Raw genomic sequence first — 20,613 nt, forward strand, 5'->3', positions numbered from 1 at the left:
AAATTTGTTAAACATACTGAACTCATTGGCCATGTAAATATTTTGATTATCACCAGATGGACATTTGTATGCATGACTTAGTTGAATAAGAACATTTATGTAAATTCAAATCCAGTTAAATTGTGGGCAGCCAAGAAAAACTTAAAGCAATTTTAATCTTTAAAAGTTTTGGTAGCGTGTCAAATGCTTCCATATTTTACGTCTTACCTAAAAGTGTGTTTTAGAAGTATTCCCTTGAAAGAAAGAAAATATCTAATTTCACAATAACAGTGGTTTGCCTTTCTTTGTTTATTGTAATTTCTGGTGGTGTGTATGCAGTTAGTGAATTAGTTATTTAAATAGTTAAAGTCGGGTATGCAGCACACTGTGAAACATCCAAGAAGACTGTTCCGCTTCGATGGGTTGCACGCTCCAGGTCGTTCCTATGGAAACCGTATATGGCGGTCCTAAACAAAAACACTTGCTCTCATAGGCCACGTAACATTAGTTACTTTGGTTTAAAGAGTAGCCGATACGTCTTTTAAGGTAAAGTTTCCGAGTTCTGTTTTGCATTACTGTACAATTTTCTTATGATACATTTGTAGGAAAACCTAGGCGCTCACCGGCGTTCTTCCGCGAAGGTGGGCAAGTAATAGCTAGTTAGCTAAGTTAACTAATTTGTGACTTTGAGTTATTATTAACATCAACACAACAGTAACACTAGCCCATGAGTAGCATACTGTGCATTGAGATGAAGATGTTCTTTATGACTTGACAATGATAAACTACTTCTCTTTTCTCCCGGGAGAGGGTAAACCTGGGGGACTAAATGTTCATATAGTTAACCTCACACAGCTCACAGTTAAGATCTAATCTATTGATTGGTGCCATGTCTTCGCTAACCTTGTATTGACATCCCAATATTGTCTGGCCTTTTACTGTCAATTTAACAACTACTACTTTCATCCAGATAACTTACCCAATTGCCACTGGCAAAAAAACACTTTCATTTATTTAACTTTAAACAGTTGCCAAAAAGCTGAGTTTTTTCTATGTGCATTTCTTGTCTTTTTTCATTCTTCCCAGACAGCTCCAGTAATGCTATGAGCTGCTGAACGCTTGACTGAAGTTGCAAAGTCTCCTCCATCAGGTGGCATCCATGATAAGGAGACACCATGGTGCGTTTGACGGTAGATCTGATTGGTAAATCTCACAACCACTTCAAAAAGAAAAGAGGCCTCGCTTTTCCAGAGTACCTGAAAACACTGACCCATCTCCACTTCTCAAATAAAAACATTGAGGACATAGTAAGTAGGCAAATTCTGCAATTTCTCTATTTCTGTATGTATTTATTATTGCCTTTTATTCTGCAGGGTGATCTCTCGCTGTGCAGGAACCTGACTGTGCTTTACCTGTATGATAATCAAATCTCAGATATCTACAACCTCAGTTTTGCTTACAACCTGACACATCTCTATATGCAAAACAACAGTCTTACTAGAATAGATAATTTATCCAACCTGAAGAAACTCACCAAACTGTAAGTGTTCTTGTTTTAAGTTTAGTCTGTTTTATATAGTATATTTTTGTTTTTACTTATCCAAATGTCTTATTGCCTGATAGGTATCTGGGTGGGAACAAGATTGCAGTGGTAGAGGGCCTGAATGAGCTCACTGAGCTCAAAGAACTTCATCTGGAGAATCAGAGGCTGGCACCAGGGGAAAAGTTGCTCTTTGACCCCATGACGCTCCATGCTCTGGCAGTATGACCCATTTTCTCTTTGTTCTGTACCGACACACACAGACAAAAATGCTTCCCTCTGCTGTTTTGGGAGGACTGAAATCAAGTACATTTGAGGTCACAAATAAGACTGTCACTTTGCGCTGTCACTTTCACAGAAACCACTGTTTCAGTGGATTCCTCAACTGTTCAGTCTGGCCTGATTTGTCGACAATTACTCTGATAACGTGTAAATGTAAAAAAAAAAAAGTCTTGGTTGTCGCCTTGTCAATTGTTTTGAGAATGTCTCCCCTTTTTTTCAGATGTCTCTCTGTGTCTTGAATATTAATAACAACAACATTGATGATCTGAGGGACCTGACGGCTCTGACTGAGCTACAGCATTTTTCTGCCACTGATAATAGGCTGGACAACATTGTGGTAAGCCACTCATTTATTTAGATACATTTAGATGTCCTCTAAATTAGACATTTATGAAGAAAAAAATTTCCCTGACTTTTGACTTGTGAGTGAAATTATAAGAACACAGTCAAAGAAATAAACACATTTTGCAATTGGCTCCATGTCTGCACAGCTCACACAGGGTCAGAATTATTCAACAAATCAGTGGGCTACTCTCTAGAGACAGTTCATGCTGACAGCTTTAAACAAGCACAAGTTAACCAACTCTCCTTTCAGGAGACACTGTTTTCCTGTTTAAATACTCTAAAACCCAAACTTAAGACTTAGAAATGCCTAAACATGTATTTTATGGGAAAAAAAAAAACACTGACGATTAGTCACTAAAACTCTTAACAGGACATAATCCTTCTTCCTCATGAAGTCAATAGATTAGTCTGTGATGGCCTGTTTATGAGAGACACTGATTAAGGTATATTTCTGTACATGTGTCATTTTTAACTGATCTCTGCTGTAATTTATACAGCCCAGTGTCTGCCAGCATCGATCTTGCAAAAGATCAATGCTTTTTCTGTGCCTTTTGGTCCAAATGTAGAGAAAACATTATGGATTTTTAAAATAGATTATGACAAGCAGTCTGCCTGGCTGACAAATGGGAAGCAACTTCAGGGGCCGTTAGCGGTGCGCAGGGCAGAGAGGACAGGAGAATCGAAGGCCTGGTCAAATACAGGTTCATAACTGGCCCATCATTAGCCAAGGCGCGGGAGGCGGCCCGTCTCAGTGAGTACAGCCTCTGCTGATCTCCTCGCCCCCGTGTGGGGGGCAAATTGGCGCAGGGCTGCTCTTCTGTGAGGGCCTTCTGAGTGACGGCCCTGACACGATCATTTATCAAAGCTTGGGAGCGCGCGGTGCTCAGGGGTCCCCTCTGAACTGATTGCAGCGCGGGCTGGAAAAGTGGAAGCGCTTTGGCCAAGACAGGAAGGCAATGAACAATCAGAGCGTGTCCGGAGAGTATTCATATTTCCAGGCTTGGATTAATGTGCTGTTAGATAAACATACAACTGCAGGCAAGCCGCTGGAGGAGCCAGCCCCACACTGCCCCAGGAGAACGGCTGCAGTTACATGACACCGGCGACACTGTTTTTTAAAGCAGACTGATGTGTTGTTTATGCAGCCTTACCGCCCTTGTGCTCACAATTACACTGAACACATACTAACCAATACTACTGTACCCCAAGTGTAACTTGTGTCACAACTTGTTTCAGGACTTAGAGGATGTGCTGAGCAACTGGCCTAACTTGGTTCAAATGGATTTAAGTGGGAACCCTATGTGTAAAAAGCATAAGTACAGAGACCGACTCATAATTGTATGCAAAAAACTTGGTAAGGATTCGTTTGGTATTGTAACAAGGGAAACTGTCAATAATATATTTAAATATAATGTCATATTTTACCAGTGATTCTTGATGGAAAAGAAATAAAAGAGATGACACGACAATTTCTTATAAATTGGAAGGCATCCAAAGAGGCAAAGAAAAATAATAATAAACACATGCTGATCCCAGACCCCATAAGTAAGTCATGCAGCTTAAACGGTTTGTCTTGTTGTGTGTGTCATTTAATAATGGGTTTGAACAAAGAAGACATTTTTTACCTGCTACCTGCTTTTATAGATGATTATGGCAATACTTACGTCTACAACTGGATGCCACAAGTCACCCTAAAGTAAGTAGCAATATTGAACATTTAACAATGAGAAAACTTAAATTCAGTGAGCTGACACAAAAGGTTTGTTATTCTTATTCAGGACACAAAGACTGATGCTTCCATGAGTGAGCTTTGCAGTGATTTCACTCTCCATTTCAAGTCACAACGGGGCAGCACCCTGACCCCTCCACCCACTCAACACAGATCATTTGGAGCTACCTTTGTTTTAGTCATAAGTCAAACAATTATACTGTTTTTATTTCTACACAATGCTAGACCTGGCTTAGTTGTTTCACCCATAAGAAAAATCATTATTTGACACCACAAATGTAAAAATACAGTAATAAATGATCTGCCCTTTTGTTGGCATCTGGTTTCTTTCTAAGCCTGATTTAAAGGTTTTAGGCACATAATCCATCTAACAAAACCATCATTTATAAACAATCCTGCACTTTTTATGTGAACTGTTAATTCTTCATCCTCTTTTCCTGTGGATTAAGAACTAAATGATCCTGAGTGGCATAATTGATGATCCTTAAGTCTTATTTCAACAAGGCTTTACTTTATCTGAAGTTAACAAAATATATTGAAACTCGCTCAACTGTGACAATAGTTAAAGGGTCCTTTTATAATAGTATTCGGATGTATTCTAATTACCATGGTATGTTTGAATGAGTTTGGGGAGCCGCATGGTTGCATAACCCCTGAAAGATATAGGGTAATTAGGGAAACAAGCTTATTTAACCCTATTCTGCAGCCTTGCCTTATAATTAGTGGCCGGGAGCAATAGTGTTACCCCATCCTTACACAAACAACATTTAATAAGAACAGTCTGAGGATATACATATTCTGAATAATCCCATTCATTAATTTGCCGACATCTCCGTTTGGTGCCATGAAAATCAGAGTGATTAATTTATGAGGCTCACAAGAATTTCCTCAATGGCTGCCTGTTGATTGCAAATCTGGACTTTATTTATTAGCTGTTCCAAAGACCTTGCAATTCAAGACACCTTGGCAATTAGTCAAATGTTTTGCATATCGCTTTACGCATGTCAGTTTGTCTTCATGGTCAGTTGCAAATAGCATTTTGATTTAGATAGATGTGACGAACACATTTACGGGCAAGTTTAGACCAAATCCCCCCTTTATTGCTACTCTTTGATAGGCCGGTGCAAATGAATTGTCATGTTTGCAACCAATTAGAGTGGGCCGCCCAATCACTGTGCGTAAAGTCCTGCCTCTGGCTTTAGAAATGACTCTCTGCTGCCATCGCACCGAGAGAAGTTGCGTAGTGTCTTTAGTGCAAGTGTAGAGTAGACATAACGTGATTTATTACGTCGAACTAAAACGCTTATACATCGCTCCGTGTAACCAATAAATTAAAGGCTCTCGAGACGTGAGCTCACAGGTGAACAGTTGGATACTCGAACTGGAACTTGGGAACATCTCTTCTGGAGACGCAACACTTTATTCGGCTCCAGTGGAACCGTGACAACTATTTTTCAACAAAAAAGACAAATTAATTGTTTTTAGGAAAGAATTAACAGCTTTCATGTTGTTTGTAAGGACAGAACAAACTGTTACAGGTAAGAGTATTTTACGGTAAAATAGTAGTTCCTGAAGAAAATGTATTGTATGTAACTTACTGATAACTTTTTATAAACATCAAATTACAAAATAAATAGATATGATCAAATAAAATAATGCATATGTCCTAAATTATTTTAGATTTATTTCAAAGGTACGCCAAGTTAAAAATCCGTAAAACTCATGTGGTGTGTGTGCTTTACTGGTTCAGGTCAGTAGGCGATGGTTGGCAGACAGACCATCCAGATGGACAGCGGTACTTGCTCCGGGGTAGTGGTTGATGACAGCCCATCGTCCAGTCCGAGCTCCAGCCCCAGTCCAGACGGCCGCCGCCGCGAGTTGCAGCGGGCCAGGGCGCTACAGTCCGGGCCACTGAGTGGACGGGGGCGGCCTGCGGCAGCGAACGCGGCGCGTGAACGAAGCCGAGTGCAGACTTTGAGAAATGCATTTCTGGAACTACAAAGGACGTTGCCGTCTGTGCCACCCGACACCAAGTTGTCAAAATTGGATGTACTGATTCTAGCCACCACATACATTGCCCATTTGACGCGGACACTCCAAGAGGAAGGCGCTGAGGAGGGAGACAGCACAAAACAAACAGAAGCATTACAGTCTTTGAAAGGTGAAGGCTATCTGCACCCTGTCAAGGTCAGTTTTAATACAGGAATGCATTTTAAGAGGAAAAGCTGGGCAATATATATTTGAGCGTTATTATATACAGCTTATCTCAAAGACATATATAATTTAATATTATTCTCTTTGATCTTTTCAGAAATGGCCAATGAGGTCCCGGCTGTATGTTGGAGCATCGGGACAATTTCTAAACACTAAAAACCCATCAGAATCGGAAAATCAAGGCCCATCGTCGTCAACCTCCCAATAACATTCTCGGCTTATTTAATTAAATAACTGCATGATTTCATGCTGAGAACTGTGACAGCAACATGTGTTTGAGGGACATCAATTCTAAACTTAATAGCATCCGCTGATAATATGCCTTTATTGTAAATTATTATATTAAGTGAATGCTGGTTGAAACATTTGATGCTTGTGTTTTTCGTTGAACTTTTTGCGTTGCGTTGTGCAGTTCCCTACATGTTCCAGGTGTGATATTTGTAGAAATTCCATGGGCTAATGAGCCCGTCATGGTTGAGGTGTGCACTTTCAGTTGAAACATTTGCACTAAATGTATGTATGAATAACCTAACATCTGTCATGTGAAGTGGTCTGTCAGAGAGCCAACAATGAGGGCTCTTCATCTCATGTTCCCCTGAATTTTTACACGCATTGTTGTAAATGTGTTGAATAAATGTGATTAAACTAACTGTTTACCACAACGTACAGTTTCCATAAATACAATACACAGAATGCAGTACTTATACATAATGTCTGAAAAAAAGAAGAAGTTATTATTATTATTATTATTATTATTATTATTATTATTATTATTATTATTATTATATTAAGTATTATGCAAGATTCCGGAAAAATATAGGCCTAAATATAACTCAATTGAGAAATAATAAACATTCCAAGATTAAAATGAGAAAACAAACAAACAAACATGATAAACTGAGTTTAGTTCCAGCTGTGCACAGAGATCGCGCGCAGCTTTAACGCGCAGCCGGAAGAGCGCTCTCTCTTCGCGGACGGAGCAGAAAGAGTATGGTGTGCGCCGCAGGAGCAGCTTTCTGTTCTGTTAAAATCTACAGAATGATGACTGTTCTCTGTACAAACAAACCGATATGTGGTAAGGAAATTTGTATTTTTAGAGTTAATGTGGTCGATATTTTAGTTTGCAATTGCAAATTCGAATTGGATGTCGTAAATAAGCGTGGGGGCTAGAAGCTAGCCGCTGACCACGTGTGTAACCTGAGTGATTGAGCAGGGTTGAGATGCATACAGAATAAACTTTTCTGTTAAACTTCTAACGATGACAAACATCGTGCAATAAGATAATGGTTATCTGCCGGATTACTTTCTGATATAATATCAGTTTTGGAGGTTCAATAACGCAACAGATGCGCAGGGGATTGGGTGGGCTTAACTGTAATAAATCATTTCTGGACAGGATGAAATGACGCCCTTTATGCCACTGTCCATACCTGTTTTTGTCCAGAGGTCAGCTGATGAGCTGGTCAGGGAATTGTTCAATTCTTTAGGCGCATAAAGCAACGCGCTCCTCTTGTGGGACGTGGCAGAGGTCGTGACCTGCTGTTGAACCCGTCCTTAGACCTGCGGTGTTCGCGGAGCTACCAGGCGGTGTTACTGTACTCTTTGACCTTTAGGTGATCACTCATCTGTGATCACCATATTGACTATCCTTTCAGTACATCTTATTCGAGTAGTAAGAATTATAATCAATAAGTCTCTCAAGATGTAAGTTATTGAATTCTATTAAAGCGTATTAATTTCATTTTTAGATTTGTCCTCGATGCTTCAGATGAAGTTGGATACCGGATAATAAGGTAAATTGACTGTACCTTTTAACCTCAGTCAAATGTTTTGGTAGTTGCCTATATTTAAATGATTTTCCTCTTGTCCTAGAGATCATTGCCTGATGGAGTGGTAAGTTACCAGTTCTCTACATGTGTACATTTTGGATGCCAAGATGGTGATGAGTTCACATTTTTGCCGTTTACCCATCAGACACAAAATGGTGAAACTGTCATATCTGAAATAAGTTTATATAAAATTAGGTCTTCTCTATACTGTATTGTGAGATGTATTGATTTCATGCATTGTCAATACAGATGGGATCCTGAAGCAGCGGCACTGTAAAGCCAACAAAGTCTGGGCATATTCAACAGTGAGTGACTTCATCCTTGCATTGTATAAAGTTGATGAGCTTGTGATGAGCTCACATTTTTGCCGTTTACCCATCAGACAAATGTGTGGTGATACTGTGACTACTGAAAGCTGACTGCTGACTTGATCTAATAATGAAGCATTTATTTTTATTAATTGTGTAAAATCTTTCAGATACCAGAGGCAGTGGCAAGGATGTTATCAGTTCACAAGTAAGTTTAACCTAATATTTAAAAAAAATATCCGTGCTCTAAATGTATCATCTCTATAAAATGCAATGTAACTGCATATGAGCTGCTGAGATTATGATGAGTTCACATTTTTGCCGTTTACCCGTCAGACAATATATAATGGTGATGTTGTGACGACTGACTTGGCAGCTAATGGATAATTTCATAACTATTCATCCTTTGTAAAGGAAACTTAAATGTACATTCACATTTGCATTATTTACTACAGGGGGGTCCTAAACATAGTGTGGAGTGAATCGATTCATGGTCCCTGTGCTGCCCACCTGCATTATTCTTCTGTGATGTACGAGTCTGCCCCCGGAGCGTAAGCATAGATGAACCGCAGTATGTTCTGGTGCAGCTCATCCAGCATCAAGTCTCTCCGGTGCAAACTGTCACAATCAGTCACGTCACAGGGAAACAGTGCATCCGGGAGGAGAACCAGTGGAGATGTTCCTGCAGTGTAAAATGTCTTGAAATTGTCATTTTAATAAATCTATGAAAGTGGAGTATACTTCTACCATGTTTCAGAGTGACTGAGTTTTCACACAGGAGCACAGCGATGATGGCGTCTTCCTCCAGTACTTGAGTTCTGAGGGACAGCTTGCAGTGGGCCTCTGCTAAGGAGATCCTAGTTTTTTCAAATTCCAAAATAAACTAATGTTTTAATTAAAACCGTTGTGGTGCATTGTTACTTACAGTAGTCTGATGGAGGCCACAGACATTTTGACACCTTGAGTTTGTGTCCGTACTCTGCGACTTGCCATGTAATATCCATGAATAATCTTTTCTGCTCTAGGGCTGAGCTCAACTTGTAACATTCGAGCCTGAGCAACAAGCTAAAGAAGAAACAATTATTCTTTATTCTTGGATTGTAACATCCTTAAAAGGATGTACATTACAAATATGTGTGCACTATACACATTGTGTACATTTGAGATTCAAAGTATTTTTAATTAATAAACCTCTTGGTAGTCCTGTGTGGAAAAAGTCATGCAGGAGGTATAAAGGCACGCTCCTAGTTGTACAGCATGCTGAAGGGCGTGAGCAGTGTGACAAAGCAGGCCCTGCTCTCCAACATCTCTGCACTGAATGACCAGGCCAAATGCATCTGCTAGTTTCATTTGTACTGGCTCTAGATCCTGTACAAGTTCAAATGTGGGAATTTTCCACAATTCAAGTGAAAATGTCTTCATTGTGACTGGACTTACTGCTGTTCCAAGCAGAGCACACTCTGTCCTGTTTGATCGGCGAGAAGCATCTGCAGTGTCAATCAGAGCCCAAAAGCTGCACCGTAGAGGAAAGGAAAGCTGTTGGTCTGCATCCTCTCCATACTTCTTACCAGGTATAAATACAGACACTGTCCGGCCCTCCAAGACTGATAACAAATGTGCTAAATTATTCCCATTTGTTACAATTATTAACTGAACATGAACGTTAAAAATAAATGAGTCACCTGTCTGAATGGCCTCAAGTTTGTCCTTTTTGTAGCAGCCTAGTTCTCCTAACATGCAGATGCCCCCTGTGGCAAGCAGAGCAGAGCCGGCGTGGATGTCAGCTGTGCCTGCTCCGTGTTCATCTCGGGATAAAGACGCAAACATTTCTCCTGAAGACTGATGTCTGACCCCTCTCTTAGCCAAGCCCAGACTGTACGTCATGAGTCTACCAAAAACAGTATTTCGGTTAATACATACAAAGCAGAATTACCCTTAGGTACAGAGTAGCTGTGTTAGTACCGATCTAATATCAGAGAGTCATTGGTGCACACAAGGATGTCCAGGTTGTGGAACATTTCCTTTGAATCAGATGTAGTTTGCACTAAGCTGAGCAACAGACAGAGTTTTAAGGAGTTGTACAGGCCTGGTGGAGTTATGTCTGACCCAAAGCAGTGAGCTGCAATGGCAGAAAATCTCCAAGGTGAGCAGGCCGTGGTCTTCTGTAGCTCCAGGAACTTAGCACTCACTTTAGATGAACCTGCAAATGAGTATCAGCATGAGCTGAGATAAGTCGGTGTACTTTTCTCTATTTTCATGTTAGTGGTTTACACTCAGGCTCCCATAGCTGGATGTTGTTTGCCTCGATGCTCCAGGTGATGTGAGGCCACTGATGCACATGCGCAGGAATGCCTAGCACTGTGTATGTTTGACCAATTCCCATTGAGTTACACAGCTCATCTATATGAATACAAAATAATATATTACTCCAAGGAGTAGTTCCTTCGTTCATGGTGATTGTTGAAGAAACATACATGCCAACTGCATGCCATTGCCAAGAAAAACAGAGTGAGCATGTGTGAACAAAGATTTCTCTGTGTTTGAGTGGCAGATTTAACTAATGAGTGTTTCTTGCACTTATTAACATATATATTTAGTAACAAAAACCCACAGTATCGAATTCCGCTACAGGACTAGGTCAACAGAATGTTAATCCGGTGCTGAGATATGCCAGGATCTCATGGGTCTCGACCCAACAATGTTTTGAGAGAAACAGAAATACTAGTGTATGGCTACAAACAGTACAGTAACTTACAAATCTGTTATAAAACATTAGAAAATTGTTTACATTATGAACATTATGTATGCGTGACCACAGTTTAATTACTGTTAAAACCATTTAGTCTTGATAACAATTCAAATATTGTAAGACCAAGATTGACAAATTAATAAAATTAGTGAAAGGTATAGCCAACAGACAAAATAAATAAATTTAAAAAAAAATTTATAGAGTGACTGAACAAATTATTAATTCATATTAATAATTTGTGTATACTGTACCTCACCTCTGAGAAAAAGGGTGACTGACTGGTATCTCAGTGAGGTTTGCTGAGGTCCCCTGAGGAGATCAAGTGCTTTATAAGGAACCAGCTTCACCAACTGTTTGTCTGTCCTCAAAAGAAATACAGAAAAATGTAGCACAAATGTAGCAACATATTTGTCTTATAAATTACACGTTCCACTAACTCACACCTCCCAACACCCGGAATTTCATGTCCTCTTTCAGTTGGGAATTGCAGACCTTGCAACTGAAATCTTTCCTAACCGTGGCCGACTCTGTAGCCCCAGGAGCATGAACTCTTATGTGGCGGTATCCTAAAGGTATCAAGGGAAGAAATTCAGGGTTAAAACATGATGTTTGGTGAGGAAGTGAAGTAGATGGTTTAAAAGACCAAATGACCAGAGGAGCAGGTGCAGTCATCATTCATGCAGAGGAAGCGGGCCCCTTGGGTATACTTGGTGACCCTGGTTAAAGCAATGACAAGTCCTTCTACAAAAACTGGCTTTAAAAGAACATTTCCACGAGGAAAGGTACAAAGATCCAATGTGTACTCAGGAAAGGGAGGTAAATGAGTAAACCTGAGAATGGTATTTATCTGAAAAGAAACATACCTAGATATTAGCATGAGAGTCTATTATTATTATTATTATTTATTTATAGGTGACAAGATTTATGTCCTACAGGCTACCTGGTTTTCGGTGTGTATTTTGTCCAGTAATGTTAGTGTCTTTATTGCAAGGTAGCAAACCTAAACAACATGGATGCAAGTTACTTTAAAGTCAAAACAGATTAAAGGACTGTGATCACTTACAGACTGAAATAGTTTAGTAGCTTTTAAAGGATCATGCAGGACAAAGTCACCCAGCTCTGGATCCACCTCAATTACGTCAGAAGGATTTACACAAATACAGAATCTGTACACTGCCACATCTTGTTGCTGGTCTGAAAATGTTTTAGAAAACATCAAGTAGCATTAGCACAGTCAGAAAAACATGACGTTAGTAAGCTAACACAACACATCATTTACCGTTATATTGTTTACAGTCTTCGGAGAGTTTCTCAAGACCACCACTTCTGTCTAAATACACTAAAACAGACTCTCTCAGGGAAAATATATCCAACTCCGACATTTTAATGCACTGAACTGTAAAATAGTGCTCAAAGAGTTGCGTCTAGCCTTTCCTCGCGCGCGTGCCCTGCCAGAACCGCGCGCTTTTGGACTCTTCCTCGCGACGATGACCACCCGATCTGATCCATGGACCAGACCCATGGATCAGATCACTTCAAACTGTAGAAAATGTGTTAAATATGACATGGACAAGATTAGAACACATCAAGTTACCTTACGTACACATTCATATTAGTGAAATGTCTAAATTTAAAACGAGAAAACAACCCTCATTTACTTATAGAAGAGAGGAGAATATCAGATTTTTTAATGTGATTTATTTTTGTCCAACAACATACAATAAAAGTGTATTTGTTATTTTTCTATTTGTAATAAATGCACTGAGGCAACAAATATCAAGATTATTCTACATAAATGACCTATGAAACATTGTGCTCAAACCAGACGCATCTGAAGTAGGCCCAGTATCCCAGTTTTTACAGTATTAGCATGGATATAACTCCACATAATAGGAATGTTCACTTTCAAGTTTACCAGAAATAGTTAGGCTATTTATAAGGCCTAAATAAAAATAAATGTTTTAATAGCGGGTGACAATAATGGTTATAAGATTTTTTTTTGTTTATACATGTATCTATAAATATAAATTGATAAAACCTCTCTGATACAGTTTGTCTCAACCAATCATTTGGCTGGAAGCTTTGGTTTCACAGAGGAAAAACTGTCCATAGTTTAAAATGTTCCCTTTAGTTATGAGAGTTGGATAGAGTTTTGTCTCATAAGAAAGAGTCATCAGATGGAGGGGCGTATGAGAATCCCACAAAGGCATCGTCTGCTTCCATAACACTGGCATTCACTTTGGAATGATCTTGGGACCAGCAAATGGAGTTAGGCACCATTTCATCCGTGAATTCTGTGTCAAAGTTTGAGATGTCGCCAGGGCAACTCTGTGACGACAAACAGGTACATTGTGATTATGTGAAGGGGAAACATTTGAAATACATTGCACAATGCACACCAATGACAGAAGACAAAAATATTTACCACTTTAGGTGTAAATGGAGGAGGAATCTTCTTTTGTTCAAGCTCATCCCAGTTTATACTAATGAAAAAGTCGTGCTCCTTAATTTCATTCTAAAAAAAACACACACAAATGTTCTGAGTAATAAGAAAAAAAAACACTACACGATTTGTCCACAAGGGGGCACCAAATTACAACATTGCACCACTTACAAAATCATCCTTGCATCCTAGTCTGAGTGTATTGTCTTTTTCCAACAAGCCCTGCAGTAGAGTCCAGGCCGAGTGGGAGGCACCTGAACGCATCACCAACGGTTTGTGCAGGATGTTGTCATACATTTCATGTGTGTCCCTGCTGTAGAATGGAGGCTGTGCAGAAACACACCACATTAGAAAAGAACAAAAAACATTTTACAACAAAAATGTACATTTGTCAGACTCACCAGGCCATAAAGCATCTCATACAGTACTGACCCCAGACACCACCAGTCTACTGTATTATCATATGCCTGTTTCCTCAAGACCTCTGGAGCCAAGTACTGCAGATAGAAACTTACTTATAACAATTGCATAACTACCATTTATTAGTATTAGACAGCAGACAGCACCCATAACCAAAAATCATTGCTACACTGCATTACCTCAGGTGTTCCACAAAATGTCGTAGTGGTATCAGTTTGAGAAATGCCCTCTTTGCACAGTCCAAAGTCTGTCAAAACTATATGTCCCTGAAGAGAGAGGAAAAAGAGATTTTTTTAAGTCAGCATATGCCACACAAGCAGCCCATTATGCCCAGGCAGTGAGGTTGTATTGTTGCCCAGGAATGTTGGCTACAGCACAGTCCAGCTAGCCCCGTTCACTAATGCCTCACAAGCACAGGCAAGTAAATCGTTAGCAAAAAACAACTTAATTAGCAGCACGTTGTGTCTAATTGCTAAACTAAGAGAGGGTAAATGAAATTAAATGTTGACTTGAGGCACTGATTCATGGTTCAGATTAATTGACATAAACAGATTGTACACAGAAGTAATTGTGCAGTAAGTGAATGACAACATCTATCACTTGTGTTAATTTGGCATAAAAACAGTGCTTACTTCATGGTCTAGAAGAATGTTTTCTGGCTTCAAGTCTCTGTAAAGAAAACAATTCAATAACATAAGCAAGAGAAAATGAAAGACATTCTTATCATAGACAGTGAATAAGTAAATGTGGATTCATGTGTACAGTGAGATGTAGAAGACTGAACTATGAACAAAAATTACACAAACTAATTATTTAAGCATTGCATTCTGCTATTTATTTGTACAGGTCAACAATATTTAACACTATTTTACATTTAGAAGGCTTTTTGTGGATAATTATGCTTTTTGGTTTGGTTTGAATTTTATCATTTATCGTCTAAATTTACTTTAGCAATATATCGCACTTCCATTGTTTTTATCGTGACAGGGCTAAATATTGACATACCTGTATACAATATTTACAGAGTGCAGATATCCCAGAGCACTTGCCATCTCTGCAATGTAAAATCTTGCCCTGGGTTCTGGGAAGGTCCTCTCTTTTTGTAGATGGAAGAACAGCTGTAGTGAAAAATTATGTTGCAGATTAGTTTTTGTCCATCTAAAACTGTGCGTGACGATAATATTTTTGGATGAGTCAAATGACATTTCAGCTAAGTTTGTCACTTTCACAGTTGCACACACTGACATTCAAAGCCACAGATAATTCATTTAGACATGACTCAGAGTTTGATCAATGTTATCATTTTTTGATAAACACAAATCTGGGAAGAGCTCATCTTAACCTTGTGATTTAATGCAACACGAGTAGCTTATTTATCAAACTGGGAGTACTCACTTCTCCTCCATTGATAAAATCCAACACAAAGTATAACTTGTCTGTGGTCTGAAAGGAATAATGGAGCCCCACCAGAAAGGGGTGTTTGACATTCTTCAGCAGTACGTTGCGCTCTGCCATGATATGTTTTTGCTGATTTGAAAAAACAGAAGACAAATCAGAATTATATAGGTTTTATAATTATAATGAGAAATATAAGACAATGATTAAAAATCAGACTAACTTCTTTTCGGTTAAGTATTACTTTTTTCTGTAACACTTTAACTGCATAATACTTTTCATCATGCTTCCTTTTTGCAAGGAAAACCTGTACAGGAGAGAAAATTGGCCAATGTAAATAAAACAACCCTGGTAAAGCTTGTTATTTTTTTTCAAGTCTCAGTCTAAACAATGAAATTGCTCTAAGATACATCCATTATCATCTAACAGCTGTAAGAAGATGAACATAACTTTTACATACCTTTCCAAAACTCCCTTTACCTATGACTTTTAAAAAGTCAAAGTCTGTCGGTTTCGCTCTGAAATTAAAAATAAAACACTTTAAGATGGACCCCAAAAGGTCAGGAAATACTTAACTACAGTCGGACATACTGTGGATTTCCAGATGGTCCCAGGTTAATGTTTCTAGAGGTAGAATTGTTCTGTAGAAGAGACATTGTTGTGATGAGTCATTCAGAGTTCAAAGAGTTCACAAAGAAAATACTTAAATGCTATTACCTTATCGTCTTCATCCTCTGAGCCATAAGAAAAACGCTTTAATCTGTCCATCAAAAGGAAGCTCTTTACGTCTGGACTGCAAAGTTCACAAGAAACACAAATTCACTAAAGAGTCAGCTATTCAGCTTACCATACATTTGCGCTAGACAACATCACAATTATCGAATTGTATAGTATCCTTTCCAAAGCACTAAGTATGCTATGTACCTGTAGTTTACATCTTTCCAAACTTATTCTGAAATTCATTGAATTCTTGTACTTGTTGATCTACTTTCTCTCAAATGTTAATGTGGAAAGTTATTTAAAATGTGCACCTTGATTAAAAAAAAAAATTATAATAATACATATATAGCAAATCTAAAAACATACATATTTTCCAAGCAGCCCTACCATAGCTGAGAAAACAGTACATGTGATGCAAATCTTACTGGTCACAAAGCTTGGGATGTGAAACAATTTTCTTGATGAACTCGTGCAATCCAGCTCTTCTTTGTCTGATGAATTCTGATATTTGAGTACAGATCATGTAAGTTACTTGTCAGCATATGTAAAAGAAACATTAATAAATTTGTATATGACCATTACCTGGGTCAAAATTGTCCCCAAATATTCTTTTTGCAGGTATCTTTAAGTTCACTGTCGGGAACTGTCTTCGTAACTGTTCAGGTACAAATTCAATATAAATAAGACAAAATCAACAATGAAATGTTAAAAAAATAAATTACAACTTACTATATTGTAGAGTTTATCAAATTCTGCATACCGCCTGAAAACAAACCACTCATGCTGTCCAACATTAACTATCACTTTGTAAACCTGAAATGGACAAAAAAAAAGTTATATTAATTACATAATCCTTACTGATTACTAAAACCTATAGTTGAAACTTTAACATACAGTGTAACGTTTTTTCTTGTCCCTCTGCTCATCGTGACAGGGAATGCTGACACTGGGCAAGCTGGACGGCTCCTCCATCTTTTGGGGACAAGAGCTGAACTACAGACAGCAGGGTTCTTAATTCAGGTTCACAAAGGGCCTGCGCATTCTGCAGACAGATGCTGGACATACAAAAAGAGAACAATGCAGAGAATTAAGGAAGTGAAAATTAACTGATGGTGTATAAATAAGGGCGTATAATCTTCAACTGAATGACATTTTTCCAGTGGTGTGGGTTTTTGCGGTCATCGAAAGTAGTAGTACAAAATCTTAAGACCAACACACTCCAATTTCCCTCAACTAGTTTCTAAATGAGCCAACCAAAAATTCCTAAAAATAAAATATTATTATTATTATTATTATTATATTTTGCTTGATAGATTGTGACTTTTATAATAATAAATTATTCTTATTATTATTATTCTTATTATTCTTATTATTATTTTGCTTGATAGCTTGTGATTTTGCTTCCTGCACTACCACAATATAAAAGTAACTAAGCTGTTCCAAAAAACCTTCAAACTCAGATTGACTTAATATACTCTTTGCCTTGAGTAAAATGTACTAAAGGATTAATAAAAAAATAGTGGTGCATCAATCAGCACCAATTCAGTTCATGTTTTAACTAAAATTACATAACATCCATATCCACAGCCATGTTATTTCGACAGAGATAACTGACATCCGACATGTAGCAGCCACTAATACAAACCTACACAGAGTTCATTTGATTTCCTGTAGATTTTCTATCAGAGTCAACCCTCCAAAAACCCTTCAGTACTCAAGCCCACATTCTTTCACACACAGTGACTGTACAAGGACACATGCAGCGTGCGTGACATTTACACTTCTTACTGTCAGAGTATTTTTAAGTCGCCTCTTTGAAGCTGGACCCACACAATAGGTAGAGAGGATATGTCCTGGAGATGGACTGCACGTCCCAAAAAATAAATATATAAAAGAATAAGATAAATAAAGAAGTATGAAAGTGTTTTAAATTATAGAAAATGAAAGGTTTTGTCTTGAACTGGGCATGTTCAGTTACTTTTTAAAGATGAGTAAACTGCACAACACAGGCAGGGTCATGTCATGTTTGGTACAGCGTGGCCCTATTTGCTGCATTGTCTTTTGTCCGTTGTTTGAGCTGAGGTCATTTCTGTTGACCAGGAAGCTGTTGTACTCAGAGCCATTCATTTGTTACTTTCACTTTTTCTCACTGAAGTCATTACTTTAGACCAGGGGAGGGCAATAATTTTTTTCCATGGGGCCACATGAGACACAGAAAATATTGTGAAGGGTCGAGCAAGAATGCTTAATTCAACTCTGCATAATATTAATTATATTTCTTCAGAAAAAGTAGTAAATAGCATTTTTATGTCAAGCTGGTCAGACTGGTAGGAGTATATGTTATGACTAAGCAATGAAAACGTGAGGTTGCCTTACAAACAATTTCATTAAAAAACACCTCTAAAATAAAAGCAATGCAGCTTTAGTCCATGCATGAGGTAAAATGATAAAATATGTTTATTTTGTAATTCCAGATTATCTTAAATGGGCCGGTTAGAGTCAACCGAGGGGTATATGTGGCTCGAGAGCTGTACAATGCCCAGGTCTGAAGGAGATACGTCACACTCCAAATTAACTGACTGTCTATTGGCCACATCCCAATAACATTATTTAGCTCAGTCATACCAAAGACTGCAAAAAGGCATTGCTTTTAAAAACTGTGTACAGCTACAACTACAACTGTTTATTACATGTGACAAGTATCTTGGTCTTAATCTTCTATGACTGGCACTATGTATATGCTACTATAAAAGGAGCAGTCAGTGATATCCTTTTGTTTTGATAAAGAAGTCGGATATGTTCATTGATGCCCACTTTTTAAAGCAGCAGTTTTTAAGGCTAAAGGATTGCACATGTTGCTGCACAGGACTTGCTCTATAACATTCCTGACATATTTCTGTCCAAGTTAGGAAATAACCTATAACTGTCTTGTACAACTTCAGATTTTGAGCTGGCATGCTACTCCTTCATTTGGAATGCAGCAGGACACCACACCCAATAACAGACAATACCAAACTGGCGAACATGTTAATAATAATATAGATAATACAAATAGGAACCATAATGGCAGTTCCAGTACTAAAGATGCAACATGAAAAAAGATAAGCTAACACATACCTCCACACCAAACTTAGTTCAAATCATTGCTTGAAGGCAGCTATGTACTCACTGTGTGGGCAATGGCCATATGTATGATCATGTCAAGACATCTGAGTGTAGGGATGTCGACAGTTTCAACTGTGGTCATCTGGACATCTACAGACTTTAAACAGGGAAACTGCTAAAACTGTAATGCAAATACGTATAATGTGGTAAAACACCAGGAAGACAAACGATGGAAAAACTCATCTTTAGTGCCATGTCAGCTGCAGACAGGCCGAGTGTGCAAAATGCAGATACTACTTCCCTATAGAAACATGCCAGATGTAAGAGGGACAGGGATCACATAGAGCCATCATGCCAAATCAAATATAGTTTGTTTTAAGAGGGACTATTATTAAAAGAAAAGGTCTCTCTAGTCATTTGTAACATCAAGCCCAAGCGAGATTTTATGACAAACAACAAACACCATTATAAATGTGGTTCAAATAAACCTGAAAGCCTACACAAAACCTAAATGGTTAAATTTAAGTTAGAAGAGTGCAACAACAAAAAAGGTTTTTATCTTGTTTTGATGAGTAATAACTCAGTTTATCTTGATCTTCAGGATGTTGTACTTGATCACGTTGTTTACCTTGATTGACAGGATTTAAAATTTTGAAGAGAGGTCACGTGGTTGCGTTTACTGGAAACCTTTAACCAAGGAGAAGAAAAATATTTCCCAAGCCAGAGGAGGGACGACTTATAGGGCCTAATAATATCTGGACCTACACATTTAAACACGGAGGTTTACCAAGCCCTGCCCAACCCATATAATCCCTCTGTGTAAACTACAAAGCTACGAGAAAACTATGACATACAGAAAACAACATGATCATCCATTGTAAATTTGTAGATTACGCGTTATCTGAGACGATAGGTGAAAATATATAAGAGATGAAGTGAAGCCACTTGTTGCTCTCCCATTCTCCAACAGCATCTGTTTTGTCAATTTTGGTTGAATATTTATTGAGTGGTTTCATTAGTGATCTACTGACACTGAGCCAGAGTTACAATCGTAAAAACGTGGACATGAACATCACGTACCTTTTTGTATTCTAATCGGTGTTCAACAATCTTTCTCCATCTCTACGCCGTAGACTCTTCGTTGTAGACAGCCAAAATACTTAGTTTATTCCGTTGAAATTGACACGTCAAATACAGATGGATATTTTGCTAGTATTTCACCGCTGTCCATAAGCGCTTACGAAGTGGAAGAAACAGGAAACATCAGTCTTTCTCGCTGTAAAAAGAAAGTTCCCATGAATTTTGTCACGGGACTTGAAGTGACTGTTGCAGTGTCAGTCAAAGTACACGACTGCGCCCATGCATTTCCGGAAGATAATTTCACAATAAAAGGTCAGCACGTTTTAGCGTAGTCGTTTTTTAAAAACAGTATAATGTACTTTTGTTGGTACAGTATAATCTTGAGTTCAAATAAAATACAACAACAAATACCAAATTATGAGTATGCTATGTATGATAACAATTTAAGGATTATTCTACGATTTGTTTTATTGTT

The 20,613-nt window shown here is 38.3% G+C and overlaps 3 protein-coding genes and 1 long non-coding RNA gene across 8 annotated transcripts; 2 read left to right on the forward strand and 2 right to left on the reverse strand.

Moving 5' to 3' along the window:
- Positions 1-427: 427 nt before the first annotated feature.
- On the forward strand, positions 428-5,813 carry ppp1r42 (protein phosphatase 1, regulatory subunit 42). 3 transcript variants are annotated; one of them, XM_055151125.1, is made up of 9 exons: positions 428-525; positions 1,066-1,286; positions 1,353-1,519; positions 1,603-1,741; positions 2,022-2,138; positions 3,383-3,500; positions 3,575-3,691; positions 3,791-3,842; positions 5,626-5,813. In XM_055151125.1, the coding sequence occupies exons 2-9, from the start codon at positions 1,155-1,157 to the stop codon at positions 5,693-5,695; spliced, it is 912 nt and encodes a 303-aa protein (XP_055007100.1). In that variant the 5' UTR covers positions 428-525; positions 1,066-1,154; the 3' UTR covers positions 5,696-5,813. The 3 variants fall into 3 exon arrangements, with proteins under 3 accessions (XP_055007100.1, XP_055007102.1, XP_055007101.1); XM_055151127.1 differs by lacking the exon at positions 5,626-5,813 and adding an exon at positions 3,925-5,613; XM_055151126.1 differs by lacking the exon at positions 428-525 and having other exon boundaries at positions 815-1,286.
- A 1,229-nt stretch (positions 5,814-7,042) lies between these two features.
- LOC129408166 (uncharacterized) lies at positions 7,043-8,961 on the forward strand. Its single transcript, XR_008631859.1, has 6 exons — positions 7,043-7,164; positions 7,838-7,882; positions 7,962-7,982; positions 8,168-8,223; positions 8,397-8,434; positions 8,682-8,961. It is a non-coding gene; the product is annotated as an uncharacterized LOC129408166 (long non-coding RNA).
- Positions 8,742-12,357, reverse strand: mcmdc2 (minichromosome maintenance domain containing 2). Its single transcript, XM_055151188.1, has 14 exons — positions 12,255-12,357; positions 12,039-12,169; positions 11,916-11,975; positions 11,627-11,822; positions 11,419-11,541; positions 11,232-11,333; positions 10,498-10,626; positions 10,189-10,426; positions 9,909-10,114; positions 9,664-9,830; positions 9,418-9,594; positions 9,152-9,291; positions 8,974-9,083; positions 8,742-8,908 (listed from the first exon to the last, which is right to left on the reverse strand). Exons 1-14 carry the CDS (start codon positions 12,355-12,357, stop codon positions 8,742-8,744), a joined length of 2,049 nt encoding a protein of 682 aa, XP_055007163.1.
- Positions 12,358-12,653: 296 nt separating this feature from the next.
- Positions 12,654-20,388, reverse strand: sgk3 (serum/glucocorticoid regulated kinase family member 3). 3 transcript variants are annotated; one of them, XM_020925597.2, is made up of 17 exons: positions 20,139-20,388; positions 16,848-17,008; positions 16,683-16,766; positions 16,536-16,608; positions 16,379-16,454; positions 15,951-16,026; positions 15,825-15,874; positions 15,694-15,751; positions 15,457-15,540; positions 15,234-15,365; positions 14,844-14,956; positions 14,471-14,507; positions 14,018-14,104; positions 13,820-13,915; positions 13,590-13,745; positions 13,401-13,490; positions 12,654-13,303 (listed from the first exon to the last, which is right to left on the reverse strand). In XM_020925597.2, the coding sequence occupies exons 2-17, from the start codon at positions 16,923-16,925 to the stop codon at positions 13,133-13,135; spliced, it is 1,461 nt and encodes a 486-aa protein (XP_020781256.1). In that variant the 5' UTR covers positions 16,926-17,008; positions 20,139-20,388; the 3' UTR covers positions 12,654-13,132. The 3 variants fall into 3 exon arrangements, with proteins under 3 accessions (XP_020781256.1, XP_055007018.1, XP_055007019.1); XM_055151043.1 differs by lacking the exons at positions 16,379-16,454; positions 16,536-16,608; positions 16,683-16,766; positions 16,848-17,008; positions 20,139-20,388 and adding exons at positions 16,158-16,264; positions 16,341-16,358; XM_055151044.1 differs by lacking the exons at positions 16,379-16,454; positions 16,536-16,608; positions 16,683-16,766; positions 16,848-17,008; positions 20,139-20,388 and adding an exon at positions 16,158-16,282.
- Between the last annotated feature and the right edge of the window lie 225 nt (positions 20,389-20,613).

This window comes from Boleophthalmus pectinirostris, unplaced genomic scaffold, assembly GCF_026225935.1.
Source record: "Boleophthalmus pectinirostris isolate CB_2022bp ecotype Guang Dong unplaced genomic scaffold, ASM2622593v1 HiC_scaffold_15, whole genome shotgun sequence".
In the NCBI taxonomy this organism is placed as follows: Eukaryota; Metazoa; Chordata; class Actinopteri; order Gobiiformes; family Gobiidae; genus Boleophthalmus; species Boleophthalmus pectinirostris.